Below are 26,392 nucleotides of genomic sequence, written 5' to 3'. Positions count from 1 at the left end.
TTAAAGGGTGTTTATCTACTGACACTATCTATGGATGCTACTATGTTTCTGAATGTCTTAAAACCCAACAGCCACCCCAGCACTCGGGAGGCAGAGGCAGGTGGATCACTGTGAGTTCAACGACAGTCTGGTCTACAAAGTGAGTCCAGGACAGCTAAAGCTACACAGAGAGACCCTGTCTCAGAAAAGCAAACAAACAAACAAACAAACAGCCAGGCATAGCACACATCTGGGGAGTCTAAGGCAAGAGGATCAGAGTTTGAAGCCAGCGTGGGCTATATCGGGAGACCCTGTATCAAAAGAAAACCAAAATGAAGAAAAATCCAGTCAATATAGAGGCTCAGAACTTTACAACATCACCTCAAGGTGACTTGGACTCGCTTTGTAGAGCAGGCTGGCCTCGAACTCAGAGATCCACCTTTCTTTGCCTCCTCAACTGCTGGGACAACATGCCCAGGGACCAGTGTGATTTCGATCCCAGGAAAGCTTCTAGGTGTTCACATTTACTCAGGCTACCAATATAATTCTTTCAGTGCAGGAGACTCCTTGCCATGTGGAACAGGGGTATTCTCTGAGGACATGTGAGCCTCACAGATAGGAAAATGGCTATCCGCAGTTATGGACCCACATTTCTCATTAAGTCAAGTTATCTAAAAAATGCACGTACGTGTGTGTGTGTGTGTGTGTGTGTGTGTGTGTGAGAGAGAGAGAGAGAGAGAGAGAGAGAGACAGACAGACAGACAGACAGACAGACAGAGAGGCAGGGGGCGGGGGGAGGTGTGTGTGTGTGCGCATGTGCACACGCATGCCTATCACAGCACATGTATGAAGATTAAAGGACATCGTCATGGACTCAGTTCTCTCTTTCTACCTTTATATTTATATGGCTTCTCAGGAGCAAGCCCAGGTCACCAGACTTCCATAGCAAGCGCCTTTACTCACCAGGCCATCTTACTGCTCCCAAAAATGTGCTTTTAAACTCAGGTTTAAAGACACAGATGCAGGTCAGGACAGGGTCAGGAGCTCCTGAGCTCAGTGCTAGAACCCAGGAAGCCTGCTGAACTGCAATCAACCCATCGACCTCTTCCTGGCAGGAGAAGCTCCACTGTGCTATTGGGATTTTGCTAGCAGAGCAGCAGTAATTTTTTTTTCTTTACTCTTTCATTTTCTATTTTAATAAGGTTTCATTTTCTGGTCCTAGGAAGATGGCCCTGGCTGTGTGTGCTGATTCCCAATGATACAAAAGGCAGTTTCTATTCTAGATCTGCAATGGAGGACTGTCTGCAGGAGCAGTAAGATAGGTAGGCCAGTTTCCCCCAAGGAGGGCATAGTCTAGCATCTCTGGTAGAAGACATCGCCCCATTTCCTAAGAAGTAGCTCAATAAGACCGGTGAAGAGACTAAATCCAATGACAGTCTTACAGGGGATAACTGGTAGGGCTGTCTTTTCTAAAATATTTTTATTTAATTTTAGTTTATGTGCGTTGGTGTGGGGGTGTCAGATCTTGGAGCTACAGACAGTTGTGAGCCGCCATGTGGGTGCTGGGAATTGAACCCAGGTCCTTTGGAAGAGCAGGCAATGTTCTTAACCACTGAGCCATCTCTCTGGCCCCAGGGCTGTCTTTTCTATTGCAAACGGAACATAGGATCTAAGACGGCACCTGACACTTGAAAGAGAGCAGAAAACTGAGTGTGAAGAAGCTCATACAATGTTTGTGTGATTCTTAAAAGGCAAAACTCCTCAGTATGAATGAGGAAGAAAGCAAGTATACTTAGAGGCATTTTTTAAAAAATGCTTTTGAGCTGAGTTTGTTGGTGCACAGCTTAAATCTCAGCATTCAGGAGGCAGAGGCAGGCAAGTCCCTATAAATTCAAGGCCAGCCTGGTCTTTAAAGCCAAGTTCCAGGCCAGCAAGGGCTAGAGAGTGAGATCGCCTCAAAACAAACACAATTTAAAAACCCCAAGTGTGACACTCAAGTGGGAAAGCGTGACACTACCATGAGGGATCCTGACATTTCTGGAGCCCCTGGAAGGAGCCTGAGTCTTCCATGTACAAGAAAGCAAAACCTTTAATACTTCCGCTGTGGTGGAGAACCCTGAACTCCAGCCTAGTTCCTGCTCTGTAGCCTTCCACCTACCTATACGAAAAGCCCAACTTAGGAAGCTCAGGTTGATTCTGCTCGTATTGAGCTGGGGCCAACATGGATTCTTCCCCATGGGAACTTATTGTAGCCTGGTCTTTACGCTCTTTTACTTTCTGTTGAAAGCAAAGGTGGTAATAGACTAAGTTATGCCCTGTACATCAAGGTAATAACGCATGTGTGCCCTGGTGAGTATGGTAAGCCAGCCATGGTGTGCCTTCTGGTTCCTGGCTCTCAGAAAGCAGGGGATTTTTTTTTTTTTTTTTTTTTTTTTTTTTGGTTTTTTGAGACAGGGTTTCTCTGTGTATCCCTGGCTGTCCTGGACTCGCTTTGTAGACCAGGCTGTCCTCAAACTCACAGCGATCTGCCTGCCTCTGCCTCCTGAGTGCTGGGATTAAAGGTGTGCGCCACCATGCCTGGCTTAGCAGGGGCTTTCTTAAATTTGAGGCTAACCTAGACTACAGGTCAACACCCTGTCTCAAAAGTAAATAAATAAATAAAAGGCTGGGGATATACTTAGGTGTGCAGCAATGCACAAGGCCTGAGTTCTGCCCTCAGCACAGGGTATTGATGACTTGACCCAGGGAATATTGATGAGAGGGGCACTGATGCACTGCTGTCCACTCTTGACTGTGCATGTAATGCGACTAAGCTTCTTCAGGTTCCTGCGGCCTCGAATGGACCTAGAATTCCGAGCCAAAGAAATATCCCCCCCTCCACCCCTGCTTAAGTTATTTTATTGGAGTATTTATCTCAGCGACTGGAAACTAAACTAAGACAGCGAGTTCTTGGTCACGCTTCCTAAAGTGTGAATGCTGTGAGAAGCCATTCCCACTCACTCGTCCGTTACCCATCATAGCTGGATCCCCCAACTAGAAGGCAGGACATCGCTGTGATGAACATCTCAGAGCTCAGGCTCCCTCGCCTACACATAAGAGAACCCTTCTCCAGATAGCACCCACTGCTGTTCTTTCTCCTATCCATTCAGAGAAAAGGTCAGTTGGGAACTTATACGGAAGAGGCAACCTGATACATTTAGAAGCCCTGAGCATAACAGAAGGAAACGAGGGAAAAGGGAAACGGTCCTAGGTTCACAGTCAGTGACGCACACACGGAGTCCAGACCAGCTGAAACGGAACTGGGCAGAACCAGGACTCAAAGTTCAAGTTTTGGACCATAATCAAATCTAAATACAATCCCCACTGGAAGAACAGTGTCCACCACTGTCACTTCTCACCTGCCTTGAAAAATACCCCCCTTTTCTTTTAGACTTATTTATTTATCTATCATGTATACCCACTGTTTGGCCTGCGTGCACACCAGAAGAGGGCACCAGACCTCATTATAGATGGGTGCGAACCATCACAGGGTTGCTGGGAATTGAACTCAGGGCCTTTGGAAGAGCAGCCAGTGCCCTTAACCTCTGAGCCATCTCTCTAGGCCCTCCCCACTCCTATAGAAAAAGATATGAGGGGCTGGAGAGATAGCTCAGTGGTTAAGAGCACTGCCTGCTCTTCCAAAGGATCCGAGTTCAATTCCCAGCACCCACATGGCAGCTCACAACTGTCTGTAACGCCAAGATCTGACACCCTCACACCAATGCACATAAGTTAAAATTATATGAGAGAGAGAGAGAGAGAGAGAGAGAGAGAGAGAGAGAGAGAGAGAGAGGGAGGGAGGGAGGGAGAGGGAGGGAGAGAGAGAAAGATATGAGATCTTGAATCCTATAGTGGAGAGGCCCTTTTCCTCTGGCCTGGTGAGAGAAGCCCATCAAGATGAGATTGTGCCATTCTATGCCTGGACAAATCATCTCCAGGAAGCTGTGTGGACAAGGGAGAAGAAGAAGACCAGATCCCCTGCTCTCATACCGTCCCTGAGGAGGTGCACATTCCTCATGCTCTCCCTCCCTAGGCGCAGGCCTGACTTGGCAGTGTGGTGTACAACTAAAGTAACCAGGATACAGCAGGAAGGAGACATCTATTTAAAATCTGAAAGAAAAGCCCAGCATGGTGGCACACATTTGTAATCCCAGCACTCTGGGAGGCAGAGGCAGAGGCAGGCAAGATCTCTCTGAGTTTGAGGCCAGCCTGGTCTACAAAGTGAGTCCAGGACAGGCAGCTAAGGCGACACAGAGAAACCCTATCTCAAAAAATCAAAACAAACAAACAAACAAACGAAACCAGAGAGGAGGCCTAGGCAAGGCAAGGCGCTTCACACTGTGAATCCTACCACTTGGAAGACTGAGATACACAAGCAAGAAGCCAGCTGACCTGCACAGCGAGATCCTGTTCTCACAAAATCAGAATCGCTCGGAGACAAGCTGTCGTTTTCAAATGGCTTCAGCGCTGCAGGGCCGCTGGCCACTGTGCACTCCCAACCGTGTAATCTTTCTCATATCTAAGCAGTAAGTTCTTTCCTTGTGGAACAAACACCTGCCTCTGACCTGTTTATTCCTTGGCCTCAGAGCATTGCGTAACACCCTGGTCCTAATGGACAGAGGGCAGAGTTCAATGCCCTCTGGGCTCTGCTTCCCTGAGTCTCCAGGTGGGGACGGCATTGCGGTCATCTTCTTGGAATGCCCTGAGCACACCTTCCTCCTAATGTAATTTCACGTGAGAAAGTCTCTCTAATAGCAGCTTCCCTGCCATGTGTGCCTAAAAGATCCAGAACTCTATACCAAATAACTCTTTTAGTTTTGAGACAGAGTCTCACGCTGGAGCTCTGGCTGACCTGGAACTCTTCTAGATAGACCAACATAGCTTCAAATCCAGAGATCTGCCTGCCTCTGACTTCTAGTGCTAGGATTAAAGGTGTGTGCCACCACATCCGGCTCGAGTAAATGTGTGGGTCTTACACGGCTGTTGAGATTTCCCCAGATAAAGGAATCTGACAGGAAGGCTATGTGAGTCCAGATGTGTGTGGGGCCGAAGCACATGTCTACCTGAATGCATGCTCTCCATCTGTAACCAATGACAAAACCCTTTCCTTCGGTCTTGGTCTTACAGGAAGATGGGTACATGCCTTGCTTTGTCCCCATAATCTGAAGATGGTCTTCTTATGGTCCTATACAGTATTTATATACACTGCTCAGATCGTGCTATTTCCTTCTCCTCCTCCTCCTCCTCCCCTCCTCTTCTCTTCCTCCTCCTCCTCTTATTCTTCTTCCTCTGTATGAGAAATTAAACTTTAAATCCTTGCATATGCTAAGCAAGCATTCTACCCTGGGCTACACCTAAACTTTCTCATCTATCCAGAAGAGTTCCCAGCCAGAGCTCCACGGTGAGACTCTGTCTCAAAATGAAAAGATTTATTTGGCACAAAGTCCAGGATATTTTAGACACCCAAATACAAGATGGGTGTGGCAGTGTACGCTTATAATCCTAACTTCTTAAGATGCTGAGACAGGAGGGTTGCACTGATTTCAAGGCCAACTTGAACTAGCTGGGGATTCCAGGAAACAAAACAATAGGCCTGGGAAGATGGGTTGGCCAGCAAAGAAAGATGCTCGCTGCCAAGTCTGATGGCCTGCTTGAGGTCAATCCCTGGGACCCACATAGAAGGATAAGATGGACTAGTTCTTTGATCTGCATATACATTTTCATACATACACAAAATAAATGGATAGATGTAATAACGACAAAAAATAAACATGCTCATTCTTGCCCATAGTACACTTCCGAGATGCTTCAAAGAAAGTTGAGGTTAGAGATGCAGTGGAGTCTCACTTTCCCTTCCAAATCCGAGATTTGCACTTATATTACTCGCGATAACAATTAAGTGACGGACATCACTCCTGGGATTGCGGTACTCTGGGAAGTAGACCGGTGTGGCACTCTGAGTGACACAGTTTCCTGGGCAGCCCAGCCAGAAGCATCTGCATCGAGCAGAGCAGACCGTAAGCAGTGTCACCGCCTTCCTCTCACTCATCACCCTCCCACACTTGGCAAGACACTAAGAAAGTCTCCAAGGAAATCATGTCAGGACTGAAAACCAACACACTCATATTTGAGTTTGCCCAGACACTGTCACCGGCTTGAGAACGGACTTTCCTTGCCAGAGGCTGAAGGGAAAAGCTGGGGACAGACTGTGAGGGAAGAGGCTGTCTTGGCAGTTTTTTCTTGTCAGCATTCACATCCCTAGCTTCAAAGCTGTGTGGAAACCGTGGGCAGGCAGGGGGTTTTGGGTCAACTATGATAAATGTTTTCCACAATAAATGTTTTTTGTAAGTGATAGTTTATTTTACAATTTTCTGATTTCCTGAGTCAAAGCCAGAGTGTACATTCAAATTCCGCCTAAAAATTTAGGCTTTCTTTCACATCACCTAGTCATTTACAACACCTTTTTAAAAATATAATTTTACACATAACCTGGCAGCCACTGGCCAATCCAAATACCCTCAGTGTTGAGTTTCCTCTTTGAGCTGCAGAGGATTTCATGACCAGCTTCAGTTCAATCACATGATTTTTTTCATTAAAGGAAATCAAACCAAACTAGATTCTCTGCCCGCTGTAGAGTGTAAGCTCCAATGGAAGGCCTTTCTCTATTGGCAATGGATCCCTGTCTTAGTCCCATCTCTTGCTACCATGATTAAAACAAAAAAAATAAAACAAAACAAAAAACCTGAATTTTAAATTCAGCTTTAGGGAGAAAGAATAAATCTGGCCCACAATTCCAGTTGCTGCCACTGTGGAGAAGTCAAGGCAGCAGGGATCTGGGGCAGTCAATCTTCATTCATCAACAGTCAATAACAGAAAAGCAATGAAATGGATGACCGCACGCCACCGCTCGGTCCACTATTCCCACTCTTAAACAACACAGGACCGCCCTGCCCAGGAATGGTGCCATCAATCATGGGCGGGGCTGTCAATTTCCAGTCTTAATGTAATCAAAAAGAACTCTGCCCCAGACATGTCCAGAAACCAACTTCTCCCCTCCCCCCCCCCATCCCCTCCGCTGCTGCCACTGCCACTCCTTAGAGACGTTCTTTTCCCAGGTGACTCTAGACAGTGTCAAGTGGACAATTAAAACGAGAGTCACAGTTACAATGTAGCCAGAGCAACGAGGGCAGCACAGAGACCTGACCTCCCCTTGTCTTAACCCCAACTTCCTTTATGCCAGTCTGGTCCGACTCTTCCAATTAGCAAACCCTCACAGCCCTACCCCCCACCCCCTCCTAAAGAGCTGAGGCAGGCTCCTCTGCGGTTCCCACAGTTCCTTCCTTCACATGACATAGTAGGCCTCCCTCTGCAGTGGAACCTGCTTGATTGACAGACACAGAGTGTCAAGATCAACAGAACAACCCCCACAGTGGTAGACAAAGGGAGGAGTGTAAAAGTCACTTTTATTCTTCTGACTTAATTGTTGTCTGGGAGGCTTACTACTTCCTTCTGCTGGCCTAGGCCTAGGCCTAGAAGCTTCTAACCTCCATGCAATCTAACCTAGGCCTAGAACGTTTTTAGCCTCTGACACTGCTTAATAAGCTCATCCTTTCATGTTCTTACTGTGTCTCGGCTGGCTGGCTCAACTCTTCTGGCTCAAATTCTTCTCTCAGTTGACTTATTTAATCTGGCTTCTCTCTGGGCCCCAAACTGCTCTGCTTGACCTCAGACTAAGCCAGCAATCTGCTCTAATCTTCTGGCTTCATCTCATTTTCTGACCCATTTCGTCTTTACCTGAGTTCTTTCTCTGCAACCCATCTCTCTATTACTGTCCTGGTAAAACTGCCTCCTCTTTCGGTAAAACTGCCTCTAAAGTAGCTTCCTCTTCCTCTCTTCACCAGAGTTGGGTGTATCCTCTTCTTTGATTTGTCACCTTTTCTGCCACTCAATTAGACATCACTTTCAAACATGGGTGCTCCCTTCTATAAACTAACTGTACCTCCGTTTAGGATTAAAGGCGTGTACCACCACACCTGAACCTCATCTTTTCTTTACCTGATACTTGCTCTATACCAGGCTAGCTTTGAACTCAGATCTGTTTGCCTCTGTCTCGTGGATTAAAGGCGTGTTTGTATTCCAGCTGGATCACACAAGACCTAGGAGATCTTTGCATGTGATCTCTCGCCAGAACAGCCATGTTCTGGACTCACATTCCTCCACAAGAGGAACATTCTATCAATTATTTTGTTCCTCAACCTCAAACGCTTTCCTTTCTCTGGGAGGCCTCCATCAGGGCCTCTCCACTTCGCTTTTTCCTTTTATAAAGCCAACACAGAGAAACATTGCAATTCATAATATTTATCTAGAACAGCAGATGACCTATGTGTTCACAGTAAGGCCAGATGGTTAGACTGCGAGGACAGTCTGAGGGGTGCTTTGTTTTTCCTCAGCTCTGCCTCCCTGGACCTGCAGCTATGCCCTGTGGAGCAGGAGCACACCGGGAAGTGCATGCTCTTAGAGGGTCACTCAAACAACACATCCTGCCTGAGGGGAAGACAAAGAACAACTTTTTACAGATCAAAGGAGCGGTCTATGGAGAGATCTGGGGCTTAATTGATCATCTCAGTGAGATGTGATCTCTTTGCAGAGAGGAGCATAGTGGACCGAGAAGAGCGTGCTGCAAGGAAAAGATCAAGTCTCTCTCCCATATAGGTAGTTCAGCATGCCGAATAACGTACCTATTAGAGAATCCATAGCAGTTACTACAGAAAGTGTTTCATATGTGGTTCAACTATATTCCTATAAGCAAAGGCTTTGGAAGAACATTTGTAAGGGGAAACGTGACACTATTGGTAAAGTTCTATCAGTGCCTACAATAACTTTAGATTTTCAGAGATTTCACCTTTTCATAGTTTAAATCAGCATTTAGGATCCATACTAAAACTCTCAAGTTTTACTATAAAAACATCCTGGGGTTAGTAAGCAAAACAGGCCTGAGCAGTGAAAATGAGATGTAAGGGTCTAGAAAGATGGCTCAATAGTCATGAGCACTTGCTGTTCTTACAAAGGATGAAAGTTCAATTCCCAGCACCTATACTAGACAGCTTACTATAACTCCAGTTCCAGGAAATTCATTATTTTCTTCTGGCTTCCAAGGACACCCACAAGTACGTGTGTGTACACACACACACACACACACACACACACACACACACACACACACAGAGAGAGAGAGAGAGAGAGAGAGAGAGAGAGAGACACCAAAAATAAATAAATAAATAAATAAATAAATAAATAAATAAATGTATGTTTTGGTTTTGAGGCAGGCTCTCTCTATGTAACCCTTGGCTGTCCTGGAGCTCACTATTTAGACCAGGCTGGCCTCAACACACTAAGATCCATCTGCCTCTGTCTCCCAAGTGCTGGGATTAAAGGTGTGAGCCACCTTGTATGGCTATAACTTATAAATAAATCTCAAAAAGAGATCTAAGTCTTCACCCACCACACAACATACATAAAGCTACTGGGGAGGCAGTTTAACAAAGACATGCAGAAGTCAGAAGACAGACACTGAGGACAGGGCACAACCTTGGGACCTAGCACTTGCTCCCGAGCTGCTGACTTCAGAACCGGAAGTCCTGCCAGTCGGTGCCTTCCTCCCTGTTCCATGGAGTTGGTCGTTGGACCTCTAGATGCAAGGTGGATGCACCTTTCCATTTCTTTCTGAACCCAGTGACCTGAGCTGCCTGGCAGACCTTGAAGTCTTTGGCACTTGGTGCCAATCCTCAGCCTCAGCTGAACTCAGTGAGCATCACTAAATGATGCCACGCAGAATCGATGCCACTGGACCTCAGCAGGGCTCTGTGAGGCGTGACCTCCGTTTTTTACCAGCTAGACAGACATCCTGACACTTTTGAAACTCCACTTTTGCCTCATTCGGCCTTAATTCTTCCTGCTTACCATGCAAAGAGAGCACAAAGCAGGCAGCGCCCAAACTCCTCCACCCTAGGGGGCGCCCTTGGTTCTGCCGATGTTCTCAACTTCACAGCACTTGTGGAAAATTGTCTTCCTGGCTCTGATGACTCTACCTGACTGTTCTGTGGCCCCTCTGCAAGCTGCCTCTTTCTTTCTTCTCCACATTCCACTGGGGACATCACTCTTTCCTAGGAAGTCACTCTGGACTCTCTACAGCACAGCCTCACATATTGCTCTTGGGCTCTCGACTCTTAACCGTTCCCAGATTTGTATAGCCATCTAAGAGTCTCTCTGTTCCGTCTTCGGTCCACCTGCCCCACTTTACCAGGATCAGACCTGCTGCAGTCTGAGGATTCCTGTTGTCCTGTCCCCTGCTTCCATCTCCCTGTGTATATTCAACATTGTCTTGATGTCGGCTTCCAGGTAGACCTGAACTCACAGTTAACATATGCCATGCAAACTTTTGCCTCTGAAGCCTCCAGAGTAGCAACTCGCACTCGCTGTCCACACTCCCCGGCAACGAAGTAGCCTACTTACAGTGTATCCACTTTCATCTCTGTCGATGCCATAATCTCAGTTCCCATCCCTATTTGCAGAATATTAAGCATTTATCGTGCTGTCAGGGACCTTATCCTTACTACCACTTGACTCTAGTATACCCAGTGTCTGTGTAGTACCTTCCACAGAAGCCTCTTGAGGGTGGAAAGCTGACAGAGGAAGCCATGGAGGCAGACCTGGCAACTGTAGCTCACATACCTACTGGTGACAAAAGCCATAGGTAGCACCAACTCAAAACCCATATATTGTTGAATAGTCCCGGGACTATTTCATGTAGGGAAAAAGGGTCCTTCCTCTCTAGTGATCTTCAAGGATAACACTCTATCTATAATGCTGCATATGTGATCTTGACAGCACTGAATAGTTTTGATGCTACCTAAAATTTACCATAAGTTGATATTATGTAGGAAATATTGCAAATTAGGATAGATGCAGCAGTTTTAGGGATTGTGTCTGCAGAAGATTTTTAAGGCAGTGAAACTATTCTCATCTATGCTTAATGCAGGTCATTGGACAGTTCCAAACTCCTAGAACACACAATTTCACTATCCAATACTGCATAAGAATTATGCTTGGGGGATATGTCCCATGAAGGTCTTCACTTACCAGGAAAGTGAGACAGAGGGGAGGACATCCTAATGGGGCTCTAGGTGAGAGAAGCATGGGAAAATGGGGAAATAGAAGGATCCAGAGGGTCCTAGAAACCTACAAGAAGAACATTATGACCGGCAGATCTGGGCCCAGGGGTTCTGCTCAAACTATGGCACCAGCCAAAGACAATACGTGCAGTAAACTTTGAACCCCTGCACAGATCTAGCCAATGGACAGGACATTCTCTACAGTTGAGTGGAGAATGGGGTCTGACTTTCGCACGAACTCTGGTGCCTCATATCTGACCACGTCCTCTGGATGGAGAGACCTGGTGGCACTCAGAGGAAGGACAGCAGGCTACCAAGAAGAGACTTGATACCCTATGAGCATATACAGGGGGAGAAGATCCCCCTCAGTCACAGTCATAGGGGAGGGAGTAAGGGGAAATATGGGAGGGAGTAATGGAGGATACAAGGGAGGGGATAACAATTGAGATGTAATATGATTAATAAAATATATTTTAAAAAAAGAATTATGCTTGGGTTGGAAAAATGGCCCTGCAGTTAAGAGTACTGACTGTTCTTCCAGAGGACCTAGGTTCAAAGCCCAGCACCCACATGGCAGCTCACAACTGTAACTCCAAGATCTGACGCTCACAGAGACATATACACAGGCAAGACACTAATGCACACAAAATAAGGTAAATTTTTTCTTTTTCTTTTTTTTTTTTTTTTTAGTTTTTCAAGACAGGGTTTCTCTGTGTAGCCTTGACTGTCCTGGACTCACTTTGTACACCAGACTGGCCTTGTACTCACAGCGATCCACCTGCCTCTTCCTCCAGAATGCTGGGATTAAAGGATTACACCACCACACCCGGCAGGTAAATAAATTTTTTAAAATATGCTTTCCCCCCCCCCCCCCCGAGTTAACTATGAACTCTGGGTAAACATGAATTGATATAGATCCATCAGGCAGACATGGTGGTGCACATCAATTCTAGCACGCAGGGGGCGGCAGAGGCAAGACAATCACAAGGATGAGGTCATCATGGGATATAGAAGATGAAGGGGGGTGGAAGAAAAGAAAAAGTGGTCCATTGATGGTAACAAACTGACCAATCTGGTGGGAGGTAAGAGTAGGAGATAAACAAGAAATCTCTGTATACTACACTTAAGTCTGTATGAAAAACTATAGCTGCAAATATCTTTTAAAATCCTTTTTTAAAAACGTGCATATTAGTGTTTTTGCCTGCACATGACTACATACTGCATGCATGCCCGGTGGCCAGAGGCCCGAAGAGGACATCAGATAGACCCTGGGAACTGGAGTGACAGGTGGTTGTAAGCTGCCATAAGGTTGGCAACTCCACTTAACTCCAAAAGCAGCAAGTGTCCTCAACCACTGAGCATTCTTTCTAGTCTCGTTATACTCCTTTTGGCAAGTGAAAACTAAGAAAAAGGAAAAGTTAAGGCAGGCACAGGAGAACCTCATGGCAGCTCATGGGGCCTGCAGCTCAGTGTTTTAGAGAAACCATTGGATTTTGGCAATAATTTCTAACCAGCGATGAATAACCTACAGTTTCCCAAAACAGTCCACTTTAAACAAACAACAATCTTAAAGAATGTTACTTATGCAAAACACAGTGTTTTGTTGTTGTTGTTGTTGTTTGTTTGGTTTGGTTTTTTGAGACAGGGTTTCTCTGTGTAGCCTTGGCTGTCCTGGATTCGCTTTGTAGACCAGGCCAGCCGTGAAATCATAGCAATCCACCTGCCTCTGCCTCCCCAGTGCTGGGATTAAAGGTGTGCGCCACCAATGCCTGAAGTATAAAATATCATTTTTTTAAAAGACTAGGTTGTACTTACAGTGTGTATATTTGCTCATGCATGGCAAAGAATAAACTTGTACAGTTCATTTTTTCCTTCCACCTTGTAGGCTCTGGGGATTATTCAGATTTGGTGGCAAGTGCCCTTACACATAGAGCCTTCGTCCCAGCCCATTAAATGTTAAAAAAAAAAAAAGATATCCTTTTGTTGATGCTGCCTAGGTTCCATGAGTCTTTAAGAGGACGGTGAGAGCTGGAAGGATGGCTCAGACACTCCCAGCTCCCAGGTTAAACAGCTCTCAACCATTCTAATTCCAGGAAATCCAACACCCATCTTTACACTCCAAGGGCACCTGCACTCACATGTACCCCTGTCCCCACACACTCACTATAATCTTCAGAGATTATTTTAAAAAGAAAAATACTATTTTTTAGTTGTTCTGTCAACAGCATGGTCAGTGTGGTTTTATATATCAAAACCTAAGAAAATGTAAAGTATTTTAAAGCTAAAAAATAAACTTTATAAAGACTGGCATTTCTAGGTTCTCTTCCTAACCTTTGCAAAGACCACATTCAGCTCAGGAACAATCAGAGGAAGCCATACATACACGCTTACCTCATCGACTCTGAAGTGCCTCTCATTAGCCCTTCTGTAGTGTCCTGAAAGCCAACAGGCTCCTCTAGGAACATACTGAAGCCCCCTCACCCCCATCTCTAAAGATTTTTTTTTTTAATTTTCCAAAACTTGCATCTAATTTTTGCTACAGCGAGTTCAGAATAAATAATCTTGACGTTGTCATTTGGTTAGTCTTTATTTCTGTCCACAGTTGCTAGATTAAAAAAAAAATACTACTTATAAATAAGGTATCTTTATCTCAGTTGGGAGTAGGGAGAGCCAGAAACAGCTAAGAGGGAGCCTTGAGATTGACTGAGGACCAATCTGAAAGACAGGACTGACTTGGGGAAGACTATCTGGCCCATTCTAAGTGCTCAGATCAGCCCAGGGACTACAGAGCCCTCTGGGTGATAAAGGTATCACTTGTGTCTGCATTGCATAATGCCCGTCCCTCGATCACTCCCTCCATTAAACATTTATTTAAAAATTCACTCTGAGGACACACCTTAGAACATTCAGTTCTCTGGGCCCGGAGAACTCTGGTTCTGACAGCTCAGCTCCTCAGCTCTCATAGACTAATTTGAGCACGAGGGGGTTCCCCTCACCTCACCTCCCTCTCCCCCAAAGCATGCCCAGGAAAAGCAGCGTGTGGCTTTGTATAAACTTTAATCTCTGTGGCAGTTGGCTGGTTAATTGGAGCTAGTTTAATCTGGCTTCTTTGAGATGATTTTACTGGAAAGATTACACAGCAAAACAGAGCACAATTAAAAAGTCTTCAGTTGGGTTTCTGAAGTACTTTTCAATTAATTTATAACATTAATAGATAGTACTGCAAAAACACTAAAAAAAAAAAAAAAGACATCTTATACCATTCAGAGAAACCAACGTTCCCAGTTGTTTTTGTTTTTGTTTTTTAACTGTTTGTTTTTGTGTTTTTCGAGACAGGGTTTCTCTGTGTGGCCTTGGCTGTCCTAGACTAGCTTTGTAGACCAGGTTGGCCTCTAACTCACAGTGATACGCCTGCCTCTGCCTCTCGTGTGCAGAGATTAAAGATATGCTCCACCATGCCTGGTTTAAAATGTATTTCTTAACTAATTTAGTTGATTTATTATTTTGGTGCAAGGTTGTGGGTGAGGGAGGGAAATTCAATTAAGTGAATTAAAGTGATGGGATTTTGAACTGAGTGGCATTGCTTGCTTGTCTGAGGAATGACTTACTAATTCTTGCTACATGGAGTAGCAAGACTGATATAGAGGAACTGATAAAAGTATTTTTTCAAGGCACTTTCTGAAGTGTGTGAGAGGAAGTCTTCTTGCAGACTGACGGAACCCTAATGCTGTCACTTACTCCCTGCAGCAGCATCTTCCAGGTTTGTCAGTCAGAGGTTATTTCTCATCCATGCAAGCAAGCCCTGGGTCTGACACTCACTCCACTTCCTTCACCCTGACAGTGAGAGCGCACTGGGGCACTTTGTATATGACAAGAGTGACTCCAGTATGACTGGCCTTGTGCATTTTAGAAGAGTGAGGGCCAGAGGTCTCTGCTTTACCGGGACACCATGAAAAGAGCAATGCCATGACCAGAGTGGGGGCAATGGATCCAGATGGCCTGAGTTTGCATCTTGCTCCCATCAAAAGGTGAAGAGTTAAAGGTCAAGTTAAAGAGCCTCTGTATTCCATGGTTTCTTCCTTTTAAAGGGGGATAATAACTGTGCGTGGTAGTGTGGCCTGTCGCCCCAGACACCTGGGAAGGGAAGATAAGAGAACTACTTTAAGCCAGTGTGGTGGCGCACGCCTGTAATCCTAGCACTTGGGGGCAGAGGCAGGTAGATCACTGTGAGTTCGAAGCCAGCCTGGTCTACAAAGTGAGTTCAGGACAGCCAAGGCTACACAGACAAATCCTTTCTTGAAAACACAAAAACAAAAGTTACATTTAAGAGAGAGAGAGAGAGAGACAGAGAGAGAGAGACAGACAGAGAGAGAGAGAGACCACTTGAGTCCATGAATTTATGACCAGCCTGGGCAACCCAGATGAGACCCTCATCTCTAAAAGAGAGGAAAGAAATGGAAAAAGACTAACTTTGTTTGTGGGTTATAATGAGGATTGAATAAATACTACACAGAAAGCACTTTTCAAAAGTGCCCACGGGGCCGAGTGGCAGTGGCACATGCCTTTAATCCCAACACTTGGTGGGGTAGAGGCAGGCTGATCTCTGTGAGTTCAAGGCCAGCCTGTTCTGCAGAACAAGTTCCAGGTCAGCTGGGGCTACATAGAGAAACCTTGTCTTTAAAAGCAACAACAACGTGCCATGGGAAGCCCTACGTAAGTGTTTAAGGTTATTTAGTTAAACATAAGTGCAACTTGCTCTTACAGCCAACAAATCCTGGCTGCAGAATTATTCCTGAGTATAAGAGAGCATTAGTGCTCACAGGAAGGTAAGTCAGAATGAGGCTGTTCAACTCCTAAATGCTCCTGTTGGAGGTGACAAGAAACCAACCTGCTTGCCTCACAGAAACCGACCATCCATTAGCCACGACACGGCAGAGTGAAACATCCAAGTCTTGTAAACACGACATCCCTAACCATCGCATCGCCACTGCTCCTTACTCCAACAAGCAAGCTTTGCTGGAGAGGGGAGGTGGGAGGTCTGACTGTAGAATTGCTGTCTCCAAGTGACTGTGTAGACTAAGCAGATGGAACCAACCTAAAATCTCACAGACGCTGCTGGGCTTAGGATCTACTCTTGCAAAGTCTTGGGAATCTCTGGATAGAAAAACTACTCATCTGACTCAACAAGCACAAACCAGTCTTTAATCCTAGCACTTGGGAGGGAGGCAGAGGCAGGTGGATCTCTCTGCCTTGGAGGACAGCCTGGTCTACACAGTAAGTTCCAGGCCAGCTACAGAGACAGGGAGACCCTGTTTCAAAAACCAAAGAAAGAAAAAGAGACAATGCTGATTAGTTCCCCAAGTTTTTTTTTTGGGGGGGGGGTTACTCAAGGCAGGGTTTCTCTGTGTAGCCTTGGCTGTCCTGGACTCACTTGTAGTGCAGGCTGGCCTTGAACTCAGAGAGATCTGCTAGCCTCTGCCTTCCTGAGTTCAGGTGTCCCTAACACTCTTAAAAGAGCATCTTACTTTAAAGTATATTGTAAAAGGGGCGAATCTAGACATTCTGACTTTGAAAGTCTCAGCAAAGCAATCATTTGCACAGATCTCCACTAATGGCTTCCTTTAAAAATACACAACTAAACTGGGCGTGGCAGCACATGCCTTTAATCCCAGCACTAGGGAGGCAGAGGCAGGTGGATCTCTGTGAGTTCAAGGCCAACTTGGTCTACAAAGCAAGTCCAGGACAGCCAAGGCTACAGAGAGAAAGCCTGTCTTGAAAAACCAATAAAATAAAATAAAATACACAACTAAGCTGAGCACGGTGGTGAACTCCTTTCATCCCAGCTGGTCTGTATAGCAGGTCAGCTAGGGCAACAGAGTGAGACTGTCTTTAAAAAGAGAAAAAAAGAATGCAAAGAATCACACACACACACAACCGCTTGCTCAAATATAAACACAGCTGTTCCACATTGTGGTGCACACACAACAAACACTCAAGGAGTCTGGAGCCGAGTACCACAAGTTCGAGGCTAGCCTGAGCTGCATGGGAGTCCTTGTTTCAAAAACAAAGCCAACTTTGCTTTTTCCACATTTGATGGCTCAGGATTCTGATGTCCTGAAATTGAGATAGACAGAGCTTGGGGCTATCTCTGTGGGTCTGAGGCAGGGGGTATTCTTTGTGAGCAAGCTCCTTGCCATCAGACTCTGACAGCAACAAGGGAAGCAAAGCAATGCTAGGCAGAACTTGAGGTACAGCCTTCCCTAGCTGCAACCAGAACAGGCTGAGGTCATCTTTGAAAACAAAATCAGGTTTGCATCGAAAAATTCCATCTTACAGAAACCAAACCAAACAAGCAACAGCAACCAACCAACCAACCAACCAACTGCCCTAGTAATCGAGAAACATCTCCATGATATGAGTAGCCAGGTGAGGGAGGGGTGGGGTTTTTTTTTTCTATTTTCTTTTCTTTTTGTTTTGTTTTGTTTTTTTGGTTTTTTGAGACAGGGTTTCTCTGTGTAGCCTTGGCTGTCCTGGACTCGCTTTGTAGACCAGGCTGGCCTCGAACTCACAGTGATCCGCCTGCCTCTGCCTCCTGAGTGCTGGGATTAAAGGCGTGCGCCACCACGCCCGGCTTTATTTTCTTTTCTTAAAGAGTTCTTCAGCTCTGACCACGCCCTTCATGTCTAGATTCTTCCCCCACTCTAAAAACACCTCCCCCCCCATTAAAAAACATTTCTCCTAAGAGGCTGAAGACACGGCTCAGCAGCTAAGAGCACGTTTTGTTCTCTTAAGAGGCCCCAGGTTTGGCTCCCAGAACCTGTATGATGCCCCCACAAATGCCCAGAGCTTCAATTCTGGAGGATCCAACGCCCCACGTGGGGCACAAAGACAAATGCAAGCAAAAACTTTTAAAATGGATGAATGAATGAGTGGAAAAGCCAATATATAAATAGCCCAAGATTTCTTAACCAAGCATACATTATATTTGTATGCTCTTCAGAAAAATCATTCGGACTTGCAGAGCACCGTTGGCCCTCAGAAGGTGTGAGAGGAGGAAACAGAGCCATTTGAAACTAGTGCAAAAGACCTTGAGAAGGGCTCCTCCCAATTCCAGGCTCTTCTCCAGCACCATGACCTCAGGCGATTCCTTTTTCCTTCCTGAGTCTCACCTGATCTACAGAGATAACACACCCAGCTCAGGACCCGAAGGCCCTTCCGGTGGAGGTGCATGCAGTAGAGAGTCCTAGTCCACCACGGGTGTTTTGCGTGGCCTTCCTTGGGGGAAGCTTATAGGTACCTCGCCTTCAACCCAGGAATAAAGACCACGAAAGAGGGCTGCATAGATTCTTTCCGGGGAAGAAAAACCTCACTGTTTTAGGGCCTGTAAGGTACTGAATATTTTCAGTACTGAGCAATCCTACCCCAAGGCTGGACCATTAAGGATTAATTATAGAAGCCAAGTAAACCAGAGTAAGCGGAGACCCAGTGAGTCCTCCTGGACACTTACAAACAGGGTCTTCCATTTTCAAGGGTCTCTTTAAGCGGATGCTGGCGGGGACCGTCTTCTCGATGAGTTCATCAATACTCTACAATTAAAAAACGCGAGCTGGTGAACACAGACAAGTAGAGTAAAATGCCTGCTTTAAAAGGGCCACCTTTGTGTTTTTCATCTTCAGGGCTGGCAGGAACCTCGTTTAAATCGTCAAAGTGGAGTTTCTTTTAAAGTGAAACTTCAGGCAACAGAAATCTTTTGGAGGAAAAAAAAATGATAGAGCCAGATGGCAAATCCTCCACTCCGGGTTCGATTTTAGTCTGCAACGGGAGCTGACTGGATTAGTGCGCTCTAGTAGGGAACCTCTCTCCTTTTCCTGCAAACTTAGGGTTCGTCTGGAGTTGGGGATATTTTTTAAATGCACTTTTGAAGAGCGGGAACGGCAGAAAAGTTAAGAGTGGAGTAGGCACTAAGATTAAGAGCGAGCTCGCTTCTAAACTGGGGCCCGGGACGCAAGAGGAGGGCAAGGTGGGAGTCTGGAGGCCCCGCGGGCAGAGCCCGGGCAGGGTAGAGGGTGAAGGGCCTTACCGCCAGCCCCAAAGCCTGCAGCATCTCCCTCCGGTCTTTGTCTCCAGGGCCGATGTGTCTCCGAGCGAAGTCATCGTGTCTGGGCAGGAGGCGCTCCAGGAGGCGCGAGGCCCCAGCCGCGCCACCGTCCCCGTCACCACCGCCACCGCCGCCGCCGCTGCTGCTGCTGTCCCGGCCCCGCGGCGCCCAACTCAAGCCCGTGCCCCGAGCCAGGCGGTGGCCGCCCCCGACTCCGCGGCCCAGGCGCAGCCCCCATGCCCTGGCACACAGCTGCATGGACGCAGCCGCCGTCACCTCCCCAGCCCACGAGGGTCAGCAGCGATCCCCGGCTCTCTTCTGACTCCAGTACCCCGCGGCTGGCCACTGCAGTTCCTGGGTCCCCTTGCCAACAACTGCTGGCCGGACGAAGGATAGAGGCTTGCTCTCAATGAATGAGTGCAACGAACTGCACTAACTCTTGCAAAGTTCCTCCTCCACTGGAGGCACCTGCTCCGCACACTTTAAGTGTCGCCCCGAAGGCGGGCGGTAGGATGGGGCCAGGAAGCCTTTAGCCAATGGGAGTGGATTGCAGGGCGGGGGCGAGACAGGCCCTCCCTTTCTCTCTCCTCCTCTTCTCCCACCTCCTCCCATTTCTCTACCCTTTTCAGCAGCGGGATGGAGTCCCCTGCCTAATAGCAGGGAATCTCAGGTCCCTAATCTCGCTTCTTATACGGGGTTCGGGATGCTCTATGAACCCGCTGGCAGGGTGTAGGGTCCGTTGTGATACAGAAACAATGTAGGCAGCTCTGATATTCGTAAAATTTCTGGACCAGTGGATGGAGACTGAAAATGACTCTCATACTGAAGGAAGACTCCACTCCTTGGCTTTAGGGTCACATCTCATGAGAATCATATAGGCAAATGAAGGTTCTTTCATAGTTATGAGATCTGGGCAAAAAGCACATCCTCTAAAATAGCTTACTGGCTCGCTTTATTTTTTTTTTCTTGAAGATTTATTTTATTGCCGAGCGTGGTGGTGCGTGCCTTTAATCCCAGCACTCAGGAGGGAGAGGCAGACAGATCTCTGTTCGTTCGAGGACAGCCAGGGCTGTTACACAGAGAAATCCTGTCTCAAAACAACAAACAAATAAACGATTGACTTTATTTTTATTTATTTGTGTATTGGGGTGGGAATGTATGTAGTATGTATGTATGTATGTATGTATGTACATCATCTGCATGACTAGTGCTTGCTGAAGCCCGAAGTGGACATCAGATCCCCTACAAGTGGAGTTACCTGCTGTTGTGAGCTGTCATGTGGGTGCTGATAACCAACAAGTGTTCTCTGCCACTGAGCCGTCTCTCCTGCCCCACTTTGTTGTTGCTTGAGATATAATGTGATGGGATCAAAGCCAAAGCCTCCCCCCAACCCCCAAGCTAGCAAGGACTCTAGCACTGAACTACACCCCATCATCTATCTTCCTTGGCAATGGATGGATCTTTCTTCCTCCCTCCTTCTCACTTCCCCCTTCCTCCCCTCTGCAATGGTTTGATTAAGCACCCATTCCTGACATTGAATCTTCCTTTACTTAAAATGCTATTGGATACATTGTGTTTTCCTGAATGAACCTGAATGGATACTGTAACTGAGCAAAGGCATCTTCAGGAAGAAAGGACAGGAACCTGGGACTGGCGGTTCTGCCTTTATACATACCCTTAACGAGAAAAGAACGGGTCTTACCTAAACCATCAGGGGTGGGTAACTACAGTACCTGGTGCAGGCAGGTCTTTGCTAGCCCAAATAGTTGCTAAGTTAGGCCTTTCTAGTGGAACGACCTGGAGGGAGGGCTAACTACTGTGACCAGTTTGTAGATTAAAATGACAGGTCAGAAAACTAGAAGAAGCCGGGCGTGGTGGCGCACGCCTTTAATCCCAGCACTCGGGAGGCAGAGGCAGGCGGATCGCTGTGAGTTCGAGGCCAGCCTGGACTACAAAGCGAGTCTAGGACAGCCAAGACTACACAGAGAAACCCTGTCTTGAAAAACAAAACAAAACAAAACAAAACAACAACAACAACAACAAAAGAAAACTAGAAGACTTCAATGTTCTGAAGGAATATCTTGATTTCTGTTGGTTAGAAGAATAGTATTTAACAGTCATTTAGACCAGGCATTGGATCGCCAAATTTCCATGCAAGCTGACTTCATAGCTTTCTTTGGTCTCCTATCTGAACATCGGAATGAGGGCATTTTAGTAGTTTGGAATGCACGGGATTATTTTGGACAGCACATTCTATTGAAGTAAACTGTACCGTGGTTTTGAATATCAGTAACCACAGTAGTTGGGAGGTGAAGGCAGGATGATCAGGAGTTCAAGGTCATCCTTGGACACATAAGGGATTTATGGACAGGCTAGGTTTTATGAGGCCTTATCTCACCCCCAATCAATTATTTTTCCCCCTGAGTTGCCCTTGCTTGCTGAACCAGCTCCTCCTTTGTTAACAGATTGGCCACACCTTCCTTGAAGGTCTTACAAGGACCTGTCATTATCTCCTGACTCCTAAGCCCATAGCCCAAGTCAGGTCTCAGCATACTCCAGGAAGACGAGTGAGACAGGTGATGTCAGACGTGAAGCTTCTACAGGGATCACATCATAAGATGTTGCTCATATGCTTTTTTGGGGGGTTGGGGAGTTTTGAGACAGGGTGTCTCTGTGTATTCTTGGCTGTCCTGGATTCATTTTGTAGACCAGGCTGGCCTCAAACTCACTTACCTGCCTCTGCCTCCCGAGTGCTAGGATTAAAGGCGTGGGCCACCACCGCCTAGCTTGCTTCTTCTTCTTCTTCTTCTTCTTCTTTTTTTTTTTAAAGATTTTCTAGACAAAGTTTCTTTGTGTAACATCCCTGGCTGTCCTAGACTCATAGTCTTACTTTGTAGACCAGGCTAGACTTGAACTTACAAAGATCCATCTGCCTCTGCCTCCCGAATGCTGGGATTAAAGGCTTAAAAAAAAAAGATTTATTTATTTATTTGTTTATTTATTATGTATACAGTGTTATGCCTGAATGTAACAACTGTGGGCCAGAAAAGGGCACCAGAACTCATTCTAGATGGCTGTGAGCCACCATGTGGTTTCTGGGAATTGAACTCAGGACCTCTGGAAGAGCAGCCGGTGCTCTCAATCTCTAAGCCATCTCCCTGTCCCACTCATTTGCTTTATAATGATGAGATTTCTGCTTGATATTGAATTCCAGACCAAGTAAACATCAAGGTTATATGGACATTGCTCATGTTTGCAGTGCCATGGATTATGGGTTCAGTTATGTGATGATTAGTATTAATTATCAACAGAGTGTAGAATCCCTTGGAAAAGCAGCTTTGGGGCAATGCATGTTGGGGGATGGGTACCTTGATTAAGTGAGCGCCACCTATTCCAGGGGCTGGCATCCTAGACTATCCAAAGCAGAGCAAGCAAGCTGAGCACAAGCATGCCTGCATTCACCGCTCTCTTCCGACTGTAGACATAATGGGACCAGCTGCTTCCACCTCTTGATACCTTAACTTTCCCACCATGATACAGTGTAACCTGGAACAGTGAGCCAAGGAAACCTTCTCTCCTTCATGTTGCTTCTATTGAGCGCTTCATCACAGCCGCGAGAAAACAAACGCATTACGCATTATGTAAGTTCAAGCCGCAGTGGCTCTCAGTCTGCTGAGTCAGCTGATGAAGCCCGACAGGACCATCTCTTCTGCAAATAGGGCTAACATACCTGATCATTGTTGATGTAGTTGAGAAGGGAGGATCCTACAGCTTGATAAATGAACATAAGAATAGAACTTCCGTGGGCAACATACTCCTCCAGAAGACAGTCCTTTCACCTATGGGTAAGAAGCGTGCCAGCAGTTTTAGGAGCCCTGTACTTGCTGTGCTCTGCAGGTGTGGTGATTGTGTAAGACGAATTGATGAAACAGCCAGTAGTAATAGTGGAATCCCAGAGTGGGAAAAGCCAGCGGCAACAGTAACCAACAGAAAGGTAGAGGACATTGCGCTAGCGGGTAGAGACCCAGATGATCTATAAAGGCTTGTAGAGCCTACCAGTATTTTACTTGATCTGATAAACTATAACTTGAAAAGTCACTAAAACAAAGAGGCCTCATTTGAACCCAGTTCACGGGTGTCTTTTAGGTGAAGAGACCTCGAAGAAAGATCCTGCTACATACAGATAGACTGCACTCTTGCAGGTCTGCAGAGAAAGACCACAGTCCACAGTGAGCTATGAAGGATAGCTTATCAATAGGGATGGGGGCCTACAGTTTCAATTCCAGTGTATAAGGAGCATGAGGTCATTGTATGCATCCTTACAATAAGAAAAGGCTAGGCATTTTTTTAAAAAATCAGTTAACTAATTAATTAATTAATAATTTTTATGAAAGGACAGCAACACGGAACACAGTAGAGATGGAATTGCTTGCCTCCAAGGTGACAGCATAGCATAGCATCATAGACCACATAAGGAACAGAGTACTTTTGGGTCCCAGAATATGAAATGCTTTCATGAATTTGCATGTCATCCTTGTGCGGAGGTTATGCTAACCTCTGCATCATTCAAATTTTAGTATACATCCTGATGTAAGAACTTCTCTTTAAAAAAAAAATAAAATCGGGGCCAGGGATACGACTTAGCGGCTGAAACACTGGTTGCTCTTCCAGAGGATCCCAGTTTGAGTCCCGGTCCCCACAATCATCTTACAGAGGATACGGTGCTCTCTTCCGGCCTCCAAGGCACCAGGCATGCACGTGCACATAGACATACACGCAGGCAAAATATTCATACACAAAAAATAAATGTAAGTTAATTTAGAACGTGGCTGTTCTGGCAAGAGATCACATCCAAAGATCTTCTAGGTCTGTATGAGCCGCCTGGAATACAAACACACCTTTAATCCAGGAGACAGAGATAAACATATCTGAGTTCAAGGTCAGCCTGGTATAGAGCGAGTATCAGGTAAAGAAAAGCTTAGGTCTAGGTCCAGGCATGCCTTTAATCCCAAAGGAAAGGAAAGTTAGTTTGTAGAAGGAAGCACCCATGTTTGAAAGTGATGTCTAATTGAGTGGCAGAAAAAGTGATGAATCAGAGAAGATTTGACAGACTAGGATACACCCACATCTCAGGAGAAAAGAGAGGAAAAGGAAGCTACTTAAGAGGCAGGTTTTTTTTTTTTTTGTTTTTGTTTTTTGGTTTTCGAGACAGGGTTTCTCTGTGTAGCCTTGACTGTCCCGGACTCACTTTGTAGACCAGGCTGGCCTCGAACTCACAGCGATCCACCTGCCTCTGCCTCCCGAGTGCTGGGATTAAAGGCGTGCGCCACCACGCCCGGCTTTAAGAGGCAATTTTACATGCCGGGTGGTAGTGGCACACACCTTTAATCCCAGTACTCGGGAGGCAGAGGCAGGGGGATCACTAAGTTCGAGGCCAGCCTGGTCTACAGAGTAACTCCAGGACAGCCAAGGCTACACAGAGAAACCCTGTCTCAATAAACAAAAAACAAATAAACAAACAAAAAATTTACAAGGCTGGGCTTGGTATCCCCACACACAGCCCCTCACCCCCCACTCCCAGCTTTTAAGCCCAACATGCCGGGTGGTAGTGGCACACACCTTTAATCCCAGTACTCGGGAGGCAGAGGCAGGTGGATCTCTGTGAGTTGGAGGCCAGCCTGGCTTACAAAGTGAGTCCAGGACAGCCAGGGCTACACAGATAAACCCTGTCTCTAAAAACCAAAAAAGAAAAGAAAAAGAAAAAAAGAAACAGTTTTTACCGAGATAGGAGGCAGTTTTACCAGGATAATAATAGAGAGATGGGTTGCAGAGAGAGAATTCAGGTGAAGATGAAACAGCCAGAAAATGAGATGAAGCCAGAAGCAGATTGCTGAGTAAATCTGAGGTCAAGGAGAGCAATTCTGGGCCTACAGGGAAGCCAGATTGAATAAATCAGCTGGAATGCCAGGCATGGTGGCACACGCCTTTAATCCCAGCCTCTGGAAGCTGAGGCAGGTGTATAGCTGTGAGTCTGAGGTTGGCCTGGTCTACAAAATGAGTTCAGGACAGCCAAGGCTGTACAGAGAAATCCTGTCTGGGGGGCGGGGGGGGGGGGGTGGTGAAAGTCAGCTGGGAGAAGAGTTTGAGCCAGAACAGCTGAATTGAACCAACCAGCCCAGGGTGAGCTTATTTTTTTTTGTTTTTTGTTTTTTGAGACAGGGTCTCTCTGTGTAGCCTTGGCTGCTCTGGACTCACTTTATAGACCAGGCTGGCCTCGAACTCACAGCAATCCGCCTACCTCTACCTCCCGAGTGCTGGGATTAAAGGCGTGCGCCACCACGCCCGGCATTTTTTTTTTTTTTTTGGTTTTTCGAGACAGGGTCTCTCTGTGTAGCCTTGGCCATCCTGGACTCACTTTGTAGACCAGGCTGGCCTCGAACTCACAGCGATCCACCTACCTCTGCCTCCCGAGTGCTGGGATTAAAGGCGTGCGCCACCACGCCCGGCTAGGGTGAGCTTATTAAGCAGTAAGTGTCAGAGGGTGAAAACATTCTAGGCCTAGGTTAGATTGTATGGAGGCTAGAAGCTTCCAGGTGTAGGCCTAGGTTAGCAGAAGGAGGTAGTAAGTCTCCCAGACAACAATTGAGCCAGGAGAATAAAAGCACAGCTGTGGTGGCACATATCTTTACGATATGGAGGAAATCATGGTCCCCATTGGGGTTCTTAGCCTCATTAATAAAACAATTTAAGAATGGACTCAAATGGAACTAGCAAGGCAGTTTCATTAGATGCAACCCTATTTATTAGACATACCCTAAGACCACTTTAGGAACCAGGTAAGAGGTCAGAGCCTCCAAATATTTTTGGAATTGTTGGCATCTGGCAAAGATAAGGCTACCAAGATGACCAAAGATATTTCTAGCTTTAGCTTAGGGGGGGAAAAAGAAAAAAAGAAAAAAAAGAACTGAGATGGTCTTGGTGACTTATGCCTTTAATCCCAGCACTCAGGAGGCAGAGACTGGCAGATCTTTGTGAGTTCTAGGCCAGCCTGGACTAAAAAGCAACTTCAGGACAGCCAAAGCTACACAGAGAAACCCTCTCTTGG

At 46.2% G+C, this 26,392-nt stretch overlaps 1 protein-coding gene across 1 annotated transcript in view; it reads right to left on the bottom strand.

Moving 5' to 3' along the window:
- Positions 1-19,785, bottom strand: part of GLDC (glycine decarboxylase) — an 86,878-nt gene extending 67,093 nt beyond the window's left edge. The window contains exons 1-2 of the mRNA XM_084772602.1: positions 19,270-19,785; positions 18,697-18,775 (exon numbers count right to left, since the gene is read on the bottom strand). Of these exons, the coding sequence (XP_084628728.1) occupies positions 18,697-18,775; positions 19,270-19,545 (355 nt within the window). The 5' untranslated portion in view covers positions 19,546-19,785. The remainder of the gene's footprint in view (positions 1-18,696; positions 18,776-19,269) is intronic.
- Positions 19,786-26,392: the final 6,607 nt, after the last annotated feature.

This window comes from Acomys minous (genome assembly GCF_964271855.1).
Source record: "Acomys minous genome assembly, chromosome: 2".
In the NCBI taxonomy this organism is placed as follows: Eukaryota; Metazoa; Chordata; class Mammalia; order Rodentia; family Muridae; genus Acomys; species Acomys minous.
This window is presented reverse-complemented; position numbering and strand designations above follow the sequence as displayed.